General features: G+C 36.6%; 1 protein-coding gene across 3 annotated transcripts in view; it reads left to right on the top strand.

The window, feature by feature from the left end:
• Nucleotides 1-7,501, top strand: part of zbtb20 (zinc finger and BTB domain containing 20) — a 78,531-nt gene extending 71,030 nt beyond the window's left edge. For all 3 annotated transcript variants that reach the window (XM_048189717.1, XM_048189718.1, XM_048189719.1), the window contains exon 4: nt 1,120-7,501. In XM_048189717.1, the coding sequence (XP_048045674.1) occupies nt 1,120-1,655 (536 nt within the window). In that variant the 3' untranslated portion in view covers nt 1,656-7,501. The remainder of the gene's footprint in view (nt 1-1,119) is intronic.
• Nucleotides 7,502-20,610: the final 13,109 nt, after the last annotated feature.

Raw genomic sequence — 20,610 nt, 5'->3', positions numbered from 1 at the left:
ATTTAAATATGTTTTTAGTACCTTTATGGATCTTGAGAGAGGAAGTGTCCATTGCTCCCTATATATGGAGGACTCACTGAGCCATCGGATCTCAACTAAAATATCTTAATTCCGAAGATTAAAGAAGGTCTTACGGGTGTGGAACGGCATGAGGGTGAGTAATAAATGACAGAATTTTTGGGCGAACTAACCCTTTAACTAAAGCGTGCAGTGGGTTTGATGGGGGGTAATTGAGAATGAATGGGGACAAATTACCTGAGAGAAGGCAATGACTCCATCGCACTATGATTTGTTTGTGCGATCGCCTCTTGTTTACGTGCGCAAAACAGTCTGAATGAACAAAATGATGGCGTTAATATGGAAAGACTAAATAAAAAGTACGTAAACAGCTCAGCTTCTTAGATATCCCCACTTTGTCACATCAAAATCACACATGAAATTGCCTGAACACATGATGACTGTGGGGTGTTGGGTTTTTTTGTTTTTTTTTTATGGGCAGTCAGCTTGGTAAAATTAAAGGTAGATCTTCGTGTCTATGATCAGTGTTATGACTGATGATCAATAAATAAGCTGACTATTAAAAAGAAAAGCTGAACATCAGTTCACAAATCATTTGTTTAAATTGTTACTGGCTTTAGTTATTATTTTGGAATAACTGTTAAAAACACTAACTTGATGAGATTTATACTTGGTTTTAATAAAGAGAACATTACATTGTTAAAATAAAAATACAAAATAGAATTGTATGTGGTTCCTTTTTCTTTTTGATGTTAAGTAATGTTTATTTAACCAGGAAAATGTGACAACATTAAGTGTAACAGGGACATGAATTTACATGTGTGGCACACACACACACACACATGTATATATATATATATATATATATATATATATACACACAAATAATATGTAAACAAACTTTTATGTTAGATTCGATCAATCGATTTGACAGCACTTTCAAGTTTCATCATTTCAACAATACATTTTCAAATACATTTGACACAATTTCAAATACACTTTGGTATATTTATTTTTCACTAGTTATTACGATGATGGTTTATGCAAGAGGCTTTAGCGAATCGTTCCTTCCTAACGAGTCTGTGCTCTGTGCTCTTTCAGGTGAAAAGCCGCACCAGTGCAGTATCTGTTGGCGTTCGTTCTCGCTGAAGGATTATCTTATCAAACACATGGTTACACATACAGGCGTCCGAGCATACCAGTGCAGCATCTGCAACAAACGCTTCACCCAGAAGAGCTCCCTCAACGTCCACATGCGCCTGCACCGCGGAGAGAAGTCCTACGAGTGCTACATCTGCAAGAAAAAGTTCTCCCACAAGACCCTGCTGGAGCGCCACATGGCCCTGCACAGCACCGGAACCGGGGTCTCCGGGGTCAGTGCCGCAGGAAGCGCCGGAGGCCCCGCGTCCATCCCGGTTCCGATGGCCGTCCCCGAGCCGGGAGCGGGAGTGGTGGCCCTCGCCATGCCGGTGGGAGCGGGCGGAGCGGGGGGCGGAGTCGGAAGCACCGGAGTGGGCGTCGCTGCGGAAGCAAGCTGCCAGGAGGGGACCACCTACATGTGCTCCGTGTGCCCTGTCAAGTTTGACCAAATCGAGCACTTCAATGACCACATGCGCAAGCATGTCTCCGACGGATAAGTACAAACAAAAAAAACTTACGTAAAAAAGAATGAAATGATAAAGAAAACGGCACTAGATTTTTTTTTTCTTATATTGGGGGCATGAAGAGTAATGAGTATAGACACTGGCACATTAAGTTTTCTAGAAAAAAAAGAAGCGTTTAATTTCTTTTCTTTTCTTTTTTTTTCCTTTTTTTGTCCTTGCTATTCTTAAAGAATAAAAAAAGATGGTGGCCTTAAGGCTGTGTAGTTGGATAATGATCCACTGGCTGGATCCATACTACTGGCCTCTAAATGTATGCTTTCCTTAAATACTGATTTATGTGTTGAACACTACCGAAAGGCCTGCGAAAGAACACACAAGAAAAAAAAATTCACATGCGCGCACACACTCAGACATACACAAACACATATACACATACCAATGCATGCACTCACACGCACAAACTACTTATACACACTTATATATGGTAGAGGTATTTTGTACGTATGTGTATTTGTGCATGTGAGCGTGCGTGTGCACAAAAATAAACATTGCAGTGAATTTTTTAAACTTGTAGATCTTTTCCCATGTAGACCGTATTGGACACTATAAGCGTCCAAGCTTACTGTGGTATAGATTATAAAAAAAAAAAATTATAAAAAAAAAAACAAAAAAACAAGAAAAAAAAACATTTGGCTCTAGATTCATTCTAAAATATTGATGGTCACATGTTTGCCTTTTTACGTGCGATAAGAACAGGAGAGTTGTTCAATTTGACACTGGGTTTTTATTTATTATTATAGCATTGAGGGATTATGATGTTGATGTTGTCAAGGTACAAGCCAGTTTTACTAACTGTACTAAAATGGGAATCGATGAATGAATGATTATTATGATTATGACATTTTTTTTTTTTTTTCTCCCGCCACACTTTTTTGATGGTTCAGGTCAAGTTTACAAAGAAAAAAAAAGTTTATCAATGACAGTATTCGAGCAAAAAATTTGAATGCCGTTAATAATTTCCAATTCGTTTTGCATACACTGCCACTTAGAAGACGACTGTTAGTTGACCTCTTCCGCTTCAAAACAAAATGTGATATAAAGTTTCGAGCAATTGATTTGTTCTTTTCGTTTGCTCCATGGTTCTGTTTTTTATCTTTGGAAAAAAGGAAAAAATGGCAGATTTTAGTATGCAAACAGGCCCAGAATCCAAGTTAACTGCTGCTCCTCACGTGCTCACTTTGAGACTGTTATCAGCTGTAGAATCCGACGTCATGTGGATATTTCTCTAATTATTATTAGTTCTCAGTGAACATGGGAAACGTTAAGCTATTTGGAGCCATGGGCTAGATTAGATCAAAAGTGAACTGGACAGAAATAACCTCCTAAATGCGTAAAATGATGTATTTCCTGTTAGCGGCGACTACTATGACTCAGTTGTTTGAGCCGGTGGGGTGACTAAAATGCACTACTCCTGTTCCTAAAGCCCCACCTAGTGGCTCAAACAGCCGTTCTTGTGTTTTGCCTGATGGGAAATACAGAAGGGAAAGGATATAGGCAACAGAAAAAAAACAAAAACAAAAAGAAAAAGAAAAAAAGAAACATCTACTGAACCACAATAAAATAAACACGGTCATTCTACTTTAATATACCACAGGGAGAAAGCTCTCCAAACAATAAGAAACATTCCCAATTTTACCGATATCTAGACATTGTGTGTGTACTTGGGAAGTGAGTTAAGAAGGTTGTATTTTTGGTGTTACGTCACTCAGAAGCTCTGTGTTCATATTTGGCTTTGTTATACACGTATTTTATGGATATAAAAGACTCATCTGCCGTGCAACTGCAATCAGGCAATTTTGCTCACTTATCTGAGTAGATACACCTTTGAAGTGTCGTTAAAATGATGACAAAATGTATCAATCAGTTTATTTCGACTTTTTTCCATTTTGGAATTTGGTCACATAAGTTGTAGGTTTGAAAAACAGTGCTACTTTGCACATTTACTTCAAAATCCTGTGCTTAAACGTTGAATTGTTTTACTTAAGAAATTAAATTCTATGATTTTCTCTTTTTATTTTCATTGTTTATAAAGGAAATATCTTTTCTTAAAAGCTTGATAAGAGGACTGCATTGTTTTCTTGCATATATGTTGCACTGCTTAAACCAATAAGTGCACTACTGTTACCAGAGATGTTCTAGTTTTTAGAGATAATCATTTTTTTTTTTTTTTTTTTTTTTTTTTTATCAAATATTTGGTTCTATAGTTCACTTGTGTTTGAGTAGCTTTGTTCCTTTTTTTTTTTCTTTTTTTTTTTATTAGATGATTAAATTTTTCTTGGCTTTGTTATCATCACTTGCTTTTGTATTTACTTTGTGCTGTTTATGCAAGTTTTTTCTTTTCTTCTTTATTTATATTTAAACCATTGTGAGCTTATCCCTGGTCAGATCCTAATGATGTATTGCTTACACCACTTCCATCCCTTCCCACATCCCAACACCACCCCGATGCAGTTAATTCATTCAAGCAAATGCTCGGTTTTTCTTCTCATTCATACCAAACGTAAAAAAAAAAAAAACAAACATAAAAAAAAAAATCCATAAAACCACAAAACCACATTTAAAAAAAAAAAATTGTAGTGTGTGCCTAAATATATGATAAATGTCTTTTAGAACAAGTAAGTTTCTACGAGAGGGTCGTCGTGCAAAGCTTTTAGTGCTGTCTAGGGATCAAGCACATTTATGTATGTGTTTGTATGAGCATGTGTGTGCAACATGTTTGTGTGTGTATATTCCTCTATGTGTGTGCTGTACAATTTGTGACGCCTGAACTGTAGGGCTTCCTTTGCAATATGCAGTACAGGTACGGCAACAGTGACAACATGTTATTTTACACACCTAGGAGTGCATTTGGTAACTTTCTCAAGAACAATCATTACTATATTCCCTACAATAAATAACATGAGGAACATGATGCTGTTAAGGCCCTTGCTTTAAGTCTGAACGATATGATCTGGCCTAACCCAATGCTGTCCCGGTGAATTCATCGTGCTGTGAGACCAAACGTCGCTTTTTACTCAATTTTATGCTGCAAAGCTTGGCCACAGGCTGTTTTGTATCGGTCTGAGGTGTTGCCTTAGACTAGCGTACGTGTTTGTTGGTCATTTCGAATCAAGTTTCTTGTTTTTTGAGACCTGGTGCTTCAGCTTGCCGTACCATTCGAACAGTTGTGTTGAGTAGCGAAATGAGAAGAATGTTCTGTTGGCTGCATTTGGCCGGTCTTTGGATAATCGAGGAGATTTTTGGCGCCGATACTAGAGCTGCACGATTAATCGTAAAAAGATCTCGATCACACGCACGCAATCTTATTTATTAATGACGACGACTTGCCCGTGTCTATTGACAAAATCATACCGGAACATTCAAATATGTGTTCTTGCTGCCACTGAACCAAAGAGAGAGCAGTTTTGAACCACACAGTAGTTATTTCCAGGGTTGTCAGGTTTTCGCAACAAAACCCGCCCAATTGCCACTCTAAACTAGCTCAAAATTAGCCCAATCACGTTTCAGGGGAGGTCCTCCGGTAAAAATCACGTTCCAGAGGGTAAAATCCGCATTTTTGTCGGGGTTCCCCTGGTAAAATTCGCATTCCAGGGGCTAAATATCATGTTATTTGGAGTTGCTTCAACCCTCGTACATAAAAAGCAACCCATGGCAACAGTGTTAAAGTAGCCCAGTTCCGCGGGAAAACCGTGAACTTGGCAACACTGGTTATTTCTGTGTTATAAATATTAAAATTATCACAGATGCGCTAAGATAAATGTTTACAGTTTGGATATAAACACTGATGCCTACGATAGTGATCAAACCAACACTTCGAATAACGGTTGTATCAATTACATCGTTACGCAAGTAGGTGGCGATCAATCACTGTTAAAAAATGTATTGTCATTGAATCATTCATTCAAAAGATTTGTTCAAAAACACTGATTCATCCACTAATGAAACAAGTAGTCATTGAATTGTTTTATTCGTAAAATTGTGATTTCTCAGAATCGTGCAGCTCTAGGTGATACTCGAAAGCGTTACAGTGTTGTTGGTTCTCAATTGTCGATATTGTCCGTAGTTTGATGATCCATCATCGGCATAGGCGTATTTTTGAACTACGATATAATGTAGTGTCAGTTCAGTCATTTGAATTCACGGAAACTTTATACCAGAGCATATATGTCAGGGGTCAGGCCAACCTAAACATGAACATTTCACCATTAAAGCACCTAACGCGTGCTGCTAGAGAGCAGATAAATCGATATCACTTCCAAATGGTTTGCTAGATAAGCTATATTGTTCGAGTAACATCCTTTTGTGGAGGGAGGGGGGGGATGCATTGGCCATCAGCTGTGTCTTTAAGGATAGCCTTAATCATGTTTGAATCAAGCAACCAAATGCAATATTGCTTGTGAAGGTGCTGTTGCAATTTCTTGCGTTTATTTTACACAAGGGAAGGGGGACAGAAAAGCAACCTTGCAATACAGTGTTGGACGATTGTCTAGCGATGGTTATGAAGGACGTACGTATATATAGCTACATGCAAATCGCTGATTTCTCTTCTCATCTCGGTATGGATTCATAACCAGGCAACAGCGTCACCGGTCCTCGTATCAGGCTTCACGTCTCATCTCGCTCGTGTTGAAGTGCTAGGAGGCTTTAACGTCCGATATTACCGTTTACTCCGTGTTTGTTCATATGTAAAAAGCGAAAAACAACAACTACGACGGGAAGAAGAAAAAAAAAGACGTTTTATTTCGCAGAGACTTTGTTTAGCCAAAATTGTGTAGTTTGTGAAAGTGTAAAAATCTGCACGAAAATGTTTAGACACAATTCAGATGCTAAAATGTCATAGTCTTCGATCCATCGCATCTAGACTGGACACGGTTCTAAAAAGCACTATGACGATCACTTCTATGGGTAGTTCAGATAGACTTTTTACATTACTTACAGTATATATTTACAGTTCTTAAATGTAGAATTAGCTTTTATTTTTGTTTCTGCTTAAAATGGTAATTTTACAATACATATGGATTTTCTTCAGTGTACAGTATAGATACAGCATTCTCTTCGCTATTACAGTAAGTCTTCTTTTCTCCTTGCTTTTTAACAAAGGTACATTTTTTAAAAAAAAAATCTTAATTTATAAATAATATCTATTCCTAGAGTATAGGCTTGTGGGCACAGAAAAGACCTTGGAAAACATCACCAATATTTATATGTTTTGCTCGCTTGACAGAGTGAATATTACTTGGAGCCGCTGGAATGACTGGTTTTGTTGTATACGCTCAGAGTTTTTTCGTAACGTACAAAATATATTGCGCATCCCGTAATGCTAAGTGGATCCAGTCCGTTTTCCCCATCTCTGTTTTTAAACGGTGAGATTCAATCTAACCTTGCTGCACTGAAATCTCTCATCTTGCAGTTTTTCCTTCTTCTAGCAAACAAAGACGTAATATTCTCTACACGACGGTCGAAACAATCCAAAACAAGAGTATCCATGTGTTCATCAGCATCTACAACAGATAGTACTGTAACCAAAACAACACCTAACACTGTACATGTGGAGTTTTACAATGCCTCTCCTTTGTAGAAGAAAAAAAAATGATGAAGTGCCTCTTTTTACAGATCCAAGCTTAATAAAGCTCACAATAATACTGTTATTTTTATTCTGTAATAATAATACAGTAAAAAAAACAAAACAATATTCACTGCCTAAAATGAAACAAACACACGCATATTTATCAACTGTCAGACAGATCCCTCGGTGAGGCAAGCGCGAGGACTACCAGCAATAATAATCACGAAATAGATCTGAAATGTCACAAAAAGGACCACTAATAAGTAAGGGTGTTTTATTGTGTTTTAACCCCTGAAATCACCAAAATGAAGCTTATTTTATACTACAATATACAGTGTTATATTGTGTCCAAAGTGCCCCTGTTAAAATTAATAATAATAATAATAATAATAAAAAAAGTTTTTGTTTTGATTTTATTTTTTATCCAAACCTGCCTTTATCATTTTTACGATTACAAGTCGCATATTTTAAATGCCCTATTGAAAATGTCTGCCTTTTCCGTATGCAGTTTATTGGACATTTATGTATGTGAACAAAACAAACAAACAACAACAACAACAACAACAAAAAGATCGTTCTTCCTATTCTATTTCCTCTTCTTCCTCTCTTCTTCTCTTAGATGCTGAATTTGCTTGAGATGACATCTTTTCTTTCAAAGATGTTGATGCTATATGCTTTTGAGCAGTTGTTGTTATACATAATCAACATAATATTGTGTACGCCGTAATCGATATTGCAATGGTTTATGTGAAAAGAGGTCATTGTTGTTCTGTGATTTTGCGAGATTTTACAGACTAAGTCTGTAAACCGAAACTAGAGTATAGAGTCGAAGCGAGCTGTGTTTTGAAGAATATAACAGAGAAAATGAAAACCGTTTTAATCTTTGTAGTCGGTAGACGACCATATCATACGTTCAATACCAAATTTATTTAATCTTGTTTTTGTTTTTTTTGCCAGAGGTTAGATATGTAAGCATGCTTGTGATTACACACACTTTTCTAACACTTCTCTTTCTGCGTTACAGCTCTGAATGGTATTCACTATTGATTATATGATATTCTTCTGCTTGTATCATAGGCTCAAATCCAAAGACAAAGCATTTACTCTATTTATGATGACAGAGTTTGTTTGTTTGTTTGTTTTTCAGAAACAATAGAAAAGTATACATATATTTACAGGACAAAGTACAATACAGATTTTAACAGGAGAAGCAAGCAAACATAAAATATCTTTAGATGAATCATATATATATGTGTGTGTGTGTATATATATATATATATATATATATATATGAAATTTCAGATACAGATACTGCAGTTTCTTTACTAATCACACAAGGCATACTTTTAATATTAATGCTGACTACACAGGCACGATTCCCACTTTTTTACTGGAAAACGCAAGTGTGCTCATGTCATTTGCATGTTGAGGATAGCGTTTTCTTGGCCACTGAAACCTGGGAGTTTGAAACACTGAAAGTTGGGATTTGGATTCAGGATAGTTTGCATGCTTTTAGCGACACCCGCAGTTTGAAACAAGGCCACTTGGTGGATTGTATTTAAGGGTCTGAAAGGAATGGAGTGAAGGCCGGACAGATGCTGGTGCTCGTGCTGGGCTTTTCTTATCTGTGCGCTACGTGTTTTGTGCTTTCTCTATCTTCCACTGCCGCTGTATACACCGAAAAGGAATCAATCTGTCCTGTTAAAATGTAATCTTGTCTGCCTATGTGTCAAGATCGATACACGACACCTCAGTTCATCAGTAACAGGAGGTGTTTGAAGAACTACTAGCATTTTTAGTCAAATAATTAAGCGGTCAAATTATGTGTAACAGGTTTTGTTCTGCTTCTACAAAGCCTGACTATAACAGTCATAATGAAGAATTCCTGGTGGAATATAATCAGATACATTTTTACGCATTTCACCAAACGTCCACGAAAAGATTTCAAAATTTTAAAATCTGTTGATTATATAATATATTGAGTATTCTGGCAAATACTTTTTAAATATAAAGAAATACATTATGAAATGGTTTCCCGTATGTTTTTGCGTAATAACATGTAATCTAAACTTTTAAAAAAATGAAATGCATTCTCAAAAATGACTTGGATTTTTATTCCATTTTAATTCTACTTCTCTAAATTAAAATGGAGGGATGAAGTGCATTCATAAAACATCCTTAAAGGATTAGTCCACTTTTAAATACACTTTTCCTGATAAATTTACTCACCCCCATGTCATCCAAGATGTTCATGTCTTTCTTTCGTCAGTCGAAAAGAAATGAAGGTTTTTGAGGAAAACATTCCAGGATACGGTGGATTTCAATGGCTACCAACAGATTGAAGGTCAAAATTACAGTTTCAGTGCAGCTTCAAGGGCTTTGAACGATACCAGATGAGTAATAAGGGTCTTATCTAGCGAATCGAACGGTCATTTTCGGAAAAAATACAACCGTTTATGCTTTATAAACAAAATATCGCATTGAACGTACTTTCCGCTTCCGCATTCTTCATAACGCTTACGCTGAATGTCCTACGCCTTCCCTATTCAAGTTATGGAAAAAAACGAAACTGGCGCCGCGTTCGTTCCGTAAGTAGAATAGGGAAGGCGTAGGACATTCAGCGTAAGCGTTATGAAGAATGCGGAAGCGGAAAGTACGTTCAAGGCGATATTTTGTTTATAAAGCATAAACGGTTGTATTTTTTTCGAAAATGACCGATCGATTCGCTAGATAAGACCCTTATTCCTCGTCTGGTATCGTTTAAAGCCCTTGAAGCTGCACTGAAACTGTCATTTTGACCTTCAATCTGTTGGTAGCCATTGAAATCCACCGTATCCTGGAATGTTTTCCTCAAAAACCTTCATTTCTTTTCGACTGATGAAAGAAAGACATGAACATCTTGGATGACATGGGGGTGAGTATTTTTAATTTTTAATTTATCAGGAAAAGTGTATTTAAAAGTGGACTAATCCTTTAATTAAATGCGCACTATGTAACTTTTGGCCCTCTAGCGGTTGAAAAGCATTTTGCGGAAGATCGTTGTTTTTGGTGCTTTGGCTCTGTGTGACTGTGCGGATGATTATGGTTATCTTGCTGCTCATAAAACATTCACTACTAGATGTAAGAGATTTAACCAGTTTAGATGAAAAAGTTCTCAAGCTGACTAGCAGAAGATGTTCCTTCCATGTCAATCTTTCACACTTGTTGTGACAGTTAACCTCTGCCACTCCCGCTCCAGACACGCGTCAAAGTAGGCGGAGCAACTTTTCTCTATTTACGCTTATGACGAGTGACGGTGCGCACGCAATTTCCCGCGAAAACCAACCCGTCATTGACTCGTTATTTAATTTTTGTTCATTTTGAATAAAAAAGTGACATAGCGTACCTTTAAATCCTGAATGATGGACAACCCTGCTGTTACTGGTGATCTGAGATGCGGTTTTTGTTTACTCCTTTATCAATTGCCATTTTGGACAGTAAGAGTTTTCTGATACATTGGACTCTGAGACCACATCGCCGCACAATTTGACTTCTCTGTTAATTCCTACAGACTGTTTGTGGAAGGTGATACAGATCTGGATTGCTACAATGTGGAACAATGACACGACATACATTTAGGCAGATCTTTCCTGAAATTCATTCAACAGTACCTAATCATAGAAACTTCATTCAGCTACACTTTCAACTATGATTTAAACGTTATTGTAACTCTCTATGGAAGTACCATGAAACAGCAAATTTAGGCATATTTACACAACTAGTGCATATAGTTCAGTGTCGCAAACAGATAGTTAGGTGTTTAATCATTTAAAATGACTTGTTTCATGGAATCATCTTCACGTAGTATGTCGAATGTTTGGATTCGGTGGCTATTTGATTTAGTCTGTTTCCAAATTCGTTTAGACTGACCCACAGTGGATGCTTGCTTGGACTTTAGACACTACTCATTTGGTAAGCACTTATATCCGATCATTCTAATACCATTCTTGTCTGTAATTTTGATCCGAGTTTAATGTAGAATTGAGGAATCGTCACACCCTTAAACACTCCTCTAAAATGGCTTAACAAATCCACCATTCATTTATTTTACTGCATAGCTTAAGAAATATAAAACAACACAAAAACTGCTATTAAAGCCCTAGTTATAGATGTTATTCTGTCGTCGGTGAAATTTGAACATTTTTCGGACATTAATGCTGCAATACAACTGCTCCTTTGAACATGGATGTTTGGGGCCACTCAATTTTTTTTTTTTTTTTTTTTTTTTTTTTTTTTAAATACAGCATGTCAACAAGAGAACAATATATTATTTAAAAAGGCTTTGAGAATCTTTGCATGATATCATAATAATTTTGGCATAGTTCACCTGTTTGTTTGTTCTTTCTTTTATTTGAATGTTTTAACCTTTGTTTTAACCATTCTTATTGTACCAAATGTGCTATTGCTTGAGCAGCACAAAGCAAACAAATTAAATAGTCCAAAGCTCCTAAAGCAATTCGTTAAATTACAATTTTGTTTTTGTAAAGTCTGAAAAGTTGATCCACAATATCGACCATGTAGGTCTGTAAAGTTTCTGTTAACACCAAAGAATTATGTCAATATCAACAGAAACACAATGTGTAAAACATCCAGAAATTTGGTCATGCTTGTGAAATATGTGCATCATTTTCATTCTGTGCTCTGATAACACTGATGGAAACTCCTTTAAATAGTTTCACCCATTTGTTAATTTGCTCCTAATATTATTAGCTTCAGCAACATCAAGCAAACATCTAAAATGAAAGCAATTGCACTGATGCAAGATAAATAGATTTTCTCCATGTTTTTCTTTCTTCCTCATTTCAGCTGTTCTGCTTCGTGCAGTGGACGTTAAGATTCACTTGTTATCTGTCAGCATGGACCAAGCCTTTCATTTGTTGTGTTTGCATGTACCTGTTTTTTTTTTTTTTTTTTTTTTTTATATATATATATATATAAAGAGGTTAATTTACCAAAAAATTGACCTTTATAGAACAGCTCTATAATGAAATTTCCAGCTGTGATTTTTCAACCTTAAATGAATATGGAAATACATGAGAGATCCATTTTATCTTTAAGGACCAAATTCCCATTTTTCTTTGTAACATATTGTGATATCATATAATCGATGTAAAAGAAGGTTTAATGTGAATCTTTGGATGGAAAGCTCATATCAGTATAGTAGAATTTACCCCTTGACAAATAGACAATGTAGTAACATGCCATGGGATACTTCACTAGCTTATTTCATAACTTTTATTCCTATTTTCTGTGCTGTTTTGTGCTGTTTAGGTGACTACACTAGAACCTAGCTGTTTTCAAAAAGATTTGGTATTTTTCACTGTTTAAAGCCATATCTTAAGCCTTGTTTTATTCTTGCACTAGCACATAATTTATTTTCACAAACTTCATTATCTTTATTATTATTATTATTTTTTTTTCTTCCAGAAGTTCATATTGAAACATTCAAACTGAGCAAATGTGGAGCTGTTGTAGTAAAGGTATTAAACATTTTACAGTATTCAAACAACCTTAAAATTAAAATCTGCGGTTGTCATTTTCATTTGTGTTTGTCCAATTTCTATTATTGTTGTGAAAAATTTGTTTGCTTTATAACACCTGCTGTTTAGAGATATAGAATAAGGTGTGCGTGCGTGTGTGTGTACAAGGCCATTTTGTTTTATTTTTATATGTCAAACACTGGACTAAAACTAGTTTTTTTTTTTTTGAGACATTATTTGCGCGACGTCAGTCAAGCCAAGTCAAATTCCGATTTGATTTGAATAGGGCTTTCATGAACACAAAGCAGCACGCAGAATTGTTCCAGCCAAACACATTCAGTTTGTTCAGCTACACAGGGTTGTCTACACTCAACTGTCTCTCGAATGAATTTGACCCCGTTTTTGCAGTTTTTCTTTAATCACCCTAATGTCACAGAGATCTATTTTTCCCCCCCGCAAAAATCGAATAAAACGTAAGAATGCTAAAGAAAGTAACTGCATGATAAAAATGTCAAAAGGCAAACCACTGAGAGAAACCACTAAACATACAGTAAACCACAGTTGATCCCTGTAGCAATCCTCATTGACTTCAACCCAAATACCACTTCTCAAACCAGAAAAGAATTTTGCACTAAAGTTATTCTTGGTCTTCTTTGATAAATAGCAATAGAACACCTAACATAAACGTGAACCAACCGTGTAAAACAACGAAAGCTTTCTGTGCTCTTAAATTATGCTATTTTGTTTAAGGAAAAAAGTGTGTTTTGCATTCTTTGTTTATACAGATACAACACGGAAGATGTGTGATGATGCCGAGGCTGTAAAGTTAAAGAAAAAATACATATAACATGTCCAAGTTGTAGGTACATCAAATGAAATGCTTCCTGTTTCCTCGTTTTGAACGATAATTGTACTTTTTTTTTTACAAGGTAAAGAAGAAGTGGAGAAGGCAGGCTGTCCCAGAAACATGAAGACATGTTTTTTTGTGTGTGTGTGTGTGTGTGTGTGTTTCAACACTAATGAAATATTTACAGGGGAATATTCATACAGGCCCACTTGCTGGACTCTCTGGAGAGATCTGCGTGTCAGAGACCTTAAATTGAGTGCACACGTATACTTACTGCTTCTTAAATTAGTCGTTGCCGTTCCTTTAAAGCATTCGTCCGTATACTGCCATGTTTCTGGGACGTTATTTTCTCGTGCATCGAAAGGCATGGTCCGGTTTCAACCTACGCGAATGGGAACGGTTCTTTTCCGACTCGTAAAGTCATATTATAAAGGAAGAACGCGTGAGTGAAGCTGGAACGTCGTTGCAGGTGATGGGCGATAACGTCTAGCAGTCGGTGGTCTTTGGTTTCTGGAAATAGTGGCTTTCCTGTTAAAACTGCTTCGTGGTGTTGCCGAGTTTGTCTCGATATGACGCGTGTTAGAGGAAGCATAAGTATGTGCCTTCATGTAATCTTCTTGGTGAGCTTGTTTTTCTTAAGAAGCTGAAGCCAGCCAGTTGTGTTTGCACTAAAAACCAAATTGCTTTTGTGATGTTGGTTATTTGAGCAAGCTTGTTGCGTCACTTTAGCAGTATGCATGAGGGTCAGTTCTAGGGACAGAGCTTGTGTCGTTTGACTTCTAAACTATAGTGCAGCTTAGGAAATCCCCGGAATAAAAGCTCCGCTTTGTTCTGTTTCACATCGTTGGATGACATCATCACGTCTCGATATTCCATATTCAAAAGAAACACCAAACATATATGATACGACATACCATATACGATATTTAACACGTCTGTGGAAAAGACTGTCACACATTTCTCTGAATCAGTGGGAGTGCATGAGTTCATGAGGTCGCCTCGAGACTATTGGTCATGTTATTATTATTATTGGTTTGTGATGCATTTGTAATTTATTTTTGTTTCCTTTTGTTTATTGAAACCTAAAAAAGGCCTACATGCTTTTCAGTCTTACAAATGCACCTTATTCTCACCTGTCTGGAACGGACAGGCCTTGTAATATCTCTAATTTAGCACCTTACTACACAGCATGATTTCACTTTATGCCGGTTTTTGCTATACTTCCATGCATATGATTTGAAAGAAAAAATAATCCTTATATATTTTGTGAAAATATTTAAAGGGATGTGCCAAAGTTTGGAGGCGATCTCCCTTGTTTGTATGTTTATTATTACTTTTTTTTTTTCTTTTTCTTTTCCTTCTGCTTCAGTTATTTCAGTGGTATCTCATGTAACCTTTCTTACAAATGTGTTTAGAAAAAAAAAAATATTTCAGCAAACAGTATCATTACTTGCCATTTTACAGTAAGCCCTGTATTTTCACGTATATTTACCAGTGATGTGTATTTGTTATTAAACAGAAAATAGCCGTAAAAGCTTCATTATGTTACATAATATTGTGACTTTTTTCGAAAAACTGTGAAGACTTGCATATACTTTATACAGAAGTATTAAGCCTTAATGCAAAAGACTAAAAAAAAAAAAAAAAAAAAAAAAAAAAAGAGTGGAAGAATAACTGATTGTTGCAAAGTAAGGATGATTTTTTTGTAAATGTTACCAGCACCTTTTTTGTAATTTTCACTCTCTGAGGTATTGTAAGTTCACTCTGTTTGTGAAGTTTGAATATGAAGGAATAAAAAAAAAATAGTACTTTCCTGTACATTAAAGGATGGGATGATTTGTGTTTTTATTTCTGGACCTGTGGCTGTATTATAGAATCTGTTTCGCAACCATGATCCTAAAGAACTTTAGTCAAGAATTTATACAGCAAGTTTCCATAATACAGCCCCTGTGTGCAAATATCAATGTCCATATATCAACAGAAGAAAAAAAGTGAGATTTCATTTGTGTATGTCTACATATCATCTACGTATCTTTTTTGCAGAAAAGAATAAGAAAACAAGCAGAATAGCCTGCAGTGGAAAGAAGAGGCCCGTCGGAGACTTGCTCTGAAGAAGGGAGGCGTGCAGAACCTGAAACTGATCAATTCAGTCATACATTAAAGGGTTAGTTCACCCAGAAATGACATTTCTGTCGTTAATCCCTCCCAACCCGTGAGACCTTCGTTCGTCTTCGGAACACAAATTGAGATGTTTTTGACGAAATCCGAGAGTTTTTTTCATCCCCCATATAAGGCGACAAAAGTACCACATTCGAGGTCCAGAACGGTAGTAAAGACATCGTTAAAATAGTCTCACGTGAACAGCGTAGGAGAATGACACGGAAGAGAAGAAAATGTTGAATAAAGTCGTTATTTTTGTTTTGTTTCTGCACACAAAATATTATTGTCGCTTCATAACATTAAGGTTGATCCACAGTAATCATGTTGACTATTTTAACTGTTTTTACTACTTTTCTGAATGTGCTTTCTGTTGTAAAGCTTACTCGCGGATTTCATCAAAAATATCTTAATTTGTGTTCTGAAGATGAACGAAGGTCTTACGGGTGTGGAACGACATGAGGGTGAGTAATAAAATACAGAAATGTCATTTTTGGGTGAACTAACCCTTTAAGAACATCTTGTCAAGGAAGGCAGTGAGTTTTTAGTAGTAAAGAGAAAATGCCATTACTGTAGACAAGTCTTACAGTACCATTTACAGTATTGACCTTGTGGAGGCATCATACCTTCATTGATCACACTATTTTTTACACACTATAGATCAGTGGAGGGAGCCTCAAGATGACTTTAAAGGGATCACCCAAAAATGAAAATAAAAAAATAAAGCCATCCTATATATGTATATGACTTTCTTCTTTTAGACGAACACAATCGGAGATATATTTAAAAATATACTGACTCTGCCATGAGTGAATGGGACTTGAGATTTTGAAGCCCAAAGAAGTGCATCCATCCATCATAAAAATAGTCCATAAGGTTCCAGGGGGTTAATAAAGCATGAAGCGATGGGTTTTTGTAAGAAAAATGTCCATATTTATAACTTTTTAAACTAGAATCATTGGCTTCCGTTAATGGCCAGTCTAATTGCAGCAGAAGAGTGAACTCTGACCCAACATATGACATATTGATGAATGTGGAAGTGCAGAAGATAGAGCTAAACAAAACACAGATCACGAATTAGAAGTCTAAAACAAGAATTTTTAAAGAGAAATATCGGAGGAGCTTGAGTTTGTTGTTTGAACCGCGAGAGGCGTCTTACTCTCACCATACGCTACTCCTACATCCTACATCATATGTCAGGTCAGAGGTCACTCTTTCGCCAGATCTCAACTAGCGTACGGCTGTTGCCAGAAGCCAGCTACTATAGTTTATAAAGTTTTAAATATGGATATTTTTTTTACAAAAAAAAAAACAAAAAAACATTGCTTCGCTTCAGAAACCCCCTGGAGTTTAAAGGATTAGTTCACTTCTAAATGAAAATCCTGATAATTTACTCACCCCCATGTCATATAAGATGTCTTTCTTTCTTCAGTCAAAAAAAATTAAGGTTTTTGAGGAAAACATTCCAGGATTATTCCCCTTATAGTGGACTTCAATGGGGTTCAATGTGTTGAAGGTCAAAATTACAGTTTCAGTGCAGCTTCAAAGAGCTCTACATGATCCCAGATGAGGAATAAGAGTCTTATCTAGTGAAACGATCAGTCATTTTCTAAAAAAAAAAAAAACATTTATATACTTTTTAACCACAAATGCTCATCTTGCACTGCTCTGTGATGCGCCACGCATTATGTAATCATGTTGGAAAGCTGCGTTGAAACTGCAATTTGGATCTTTGTTGAAGTCCACTATAAGGAGAATAATCCTGGAAAGTTTTCTTTAAAAACTTTAATTTCTTTTCAACTGAAGAAAGAAAGACATGAACATCTTGGATGACATGGGGGTGAGTAAATTATCAGGACATTTTAATTTGAAAGTGAACTAATCCTTTAATGGAGGTTTTTTTTTTTTTATGATGGATGGATGCACTTTTTGGGGGGGGTTCAAAATCTCACACCCATTTACTCCCATTATAAAGCTTGGATAAGCCAGAATATTTTTAATATAACTCTGATTGTGTTCGTCTGAAAGAAGTCATAAACACCTAGGATGGCTCGAGGGTGAGTAAATCATGGGGTAATTTTCATTTTTGGGGGAACTAACCCTTTAATGAAGAACAAAAATAAGACCAAACAAGCATTAGAATAAGCTAAAACAACTAAAATATCAAGACATTTCTTATTCTCATTTTAATTTACCCCCTCAAGATTTATTTATTTGTAGAGAAAGTGTGATTTCTAGATACATTTCATAAAATAAATTTATCAGGTAGAAATTGTGTTAAAAAAAATATCCCGTAAATCATGAATAACTGGAAAACTCAAGGGGCCTTTGATTAATGTTGTGGACTTGCAGTCAAAAAGGTTGAGATCCACTGCTGTAGATATTTTGGGAATGTTGGATTTTATGTCGTTTTGTAAGTGTGTTGCCAAATGTGACAGCTGTACATTGCAGAACTGTAATCTTTCATTCAGATGGTTTTAGGGCATGTTCCGAGTTAGACACGTTCCTGGGTCAACATATTTTGTTGATCCTGGAACAACATTCCTGTCAGTTAATTTAGTCCTAACCATATCCCTACCCCTAAACCTAATCCTACACATAAGTTATCCCTAAAATCAGAGGGAAGGTGAATAACACTGATGTAGAAGCACCTAACCCTGGTTGTAAGCCTAAACTTTACATTAACTGTAAACTTGTCCCTCAAATCTGATTGGTTGATTGGAATGTTATTCCAGGATCAACAAAGATGTGGATCCAGATATATGTTGTACTTGATGAAATCAGGTTCTGCAGTGGAAGGACAAAAGGAGGACGAGGTACTGTATAGAGCACTGCAGTGATATTTTTGTAAGCCAACCCAGAAGTTCACATCACCCTGATTCCCTCAGCAAAGACCCAATAGGATTTTTCCACTGGCTTTTGGATTACTGCAGAAAATGAGCTCTATGACCAATAACATTTTGTTCATCATGGTAATCTTCGCAAATAAACACAAGCCTAATAAAAGTGGTAGAAGTAAAAAGCTAAACATGAGCTGCCTATAAACAAACTGGCCTACACCACATCACATGATTTCAACGTCACCATGATTAAGATCCCGACAACTCTTCCAGTCTTTATTTGAGTCATTCCATGAAACCGGTACGATTTGAGTCCCTCTGACCTTTTTCAGTGTATTTTATCTATTGGGTCACCAAAATATATTTTTAAAAGCTTTTTGTATTAATTGAAATGTCTCCTTTAATAATGTTTAAAAATATGACATACATTTGATCTTTATATTAGAAATTATATTGTTTTTTCAGTTGACACCACCTATTTTGTCATGTCCCTCAAGGCCTTCTATGAAAGTGTACTTGGGATATGAAAAATAAAATGAGAAAAAAGGACACTCATTTTGCCATTCCCATAAATATCCATAAATATATAAAAATATATATGGTCTCCAAGTAGTGTAGACACTGCTAAGTGTATTACTGCCCTCCTCAGGTCAAAGTTTGAACTAATTGTTATATACAGGTGCTGGTCATATAATTAGAATATCATCAAAAAGTTGATTTATTTCACTAATTCCATTCAAAAAGTGAAACTTGTATATTATATTCATTCATTACAGACAGACTGATATATTTCAAATGTTTATTTCTTTTCATTTTGATGATTATAACTGACAACTAAGGAAAATCCCAAATTCAGTATCTCAGAAAATTAGAATATTACTTAAGACCATTACAAAGAAAAGATTTTTAGAAATCTTGGCCAACTGAAAAGTGTGAGCATGTACAGCACTCAATACTTAGTTGGGGCTCCTTTTGCCTGAATTACTGCAGCAATGCGGCGTGGCATGGAGTCGATCAGTCAGTGGCACTGCTCAGGTGTAATGAGAGCCCAGGTTGCACTGATAGTGGCCTTCAGCTCTTCTGCATTGTTGGGTCTGGCATATTGCATCTTCCTCTTCACAATAGCCCATAGATTTTCTATGCGGTTAAGGTCAGGCGAGTTTGCTGGCCAATTATGAACAGGCATACCATGGTCCTTAAACCAGGTACTGGTAGCTTTGGCACTGTGTGCAGGTGCCAAGTCCTGTTGGAAAATGAAATCTGCATCTCCATAAAGTTGGTCAGCAGCAGGAAGCATGAAGTGCTCTAAAACTTCCTGGTATACGGCTGTGTTGACCTTGGACCTCAGAAAACACAGTGGACCAACACCAGCAGATGACATGGCACCCCAAACCATCACTGACTGTGGAAACTTTACACTGGACCTCAAGCAACGTGGATTGTGTGCCTCTCCTCTCTTCTCCCAGACTCTGGGAGCCTGATTTCCAAAGGAAATGCAACATTTACTTTCATCAGAGAACATAACTTTGGACCACTCAGCTGCAGTCCAGTCCTTTTTGTCTTTAGACGCTTCTGACGCTGTCTGTTGTTCAAGAGTGGCTTGACACAAGGAATGCAACAGCTGAAACCCATGTCTTGCATACGTCTGTGCGTAGTGGTTCTTGAAGCACTGACTCCAGCTGCAGTCCACTCTTTGTGAATCTCCCCCACATTTTTGAATGGGTTTTGTTTCACAATCCTCTCCAGGGTGCGGTTATCCCTATTGCTTGTACACTTTTTTCTACCACATCTTTTCCTTCCCTTCGCCTCTCTATTAATGTGCTTGAACACAGAGCTCTGTGAACAGCCAGCCTCTTTTGCAATGACCTTTTGTATCTTGCCCTCCTTGTGCAAGGTGTCAATGGTCATCTTTTGGACAACTGTCAAGTCAGCAGTCTTCTCCATGATTGTGTAGCCTACAGAACTAGACTGAGAGACCATTAAAAGGCCTTTGCAGGTG

The sequence above is a fragment of the Megalobrama amblycephala genome, linkage group LG4 (assembly GCF_018812025.1).
Source record: "Megalobrama amblycephala isolate DHTTF-2021 linkage group LG4, ASM1881202v1, whole genome shotgun sequence".
NCBI lineage: Eukaryota > Metazoa > Chordata > Actinopteri > Cypriniformes > Xenocyprididae > Megalobrama > Megalobrama amblycephala.
This window is presented reverse-complemented; position numbering and strand designations above follow the sequence as displayed.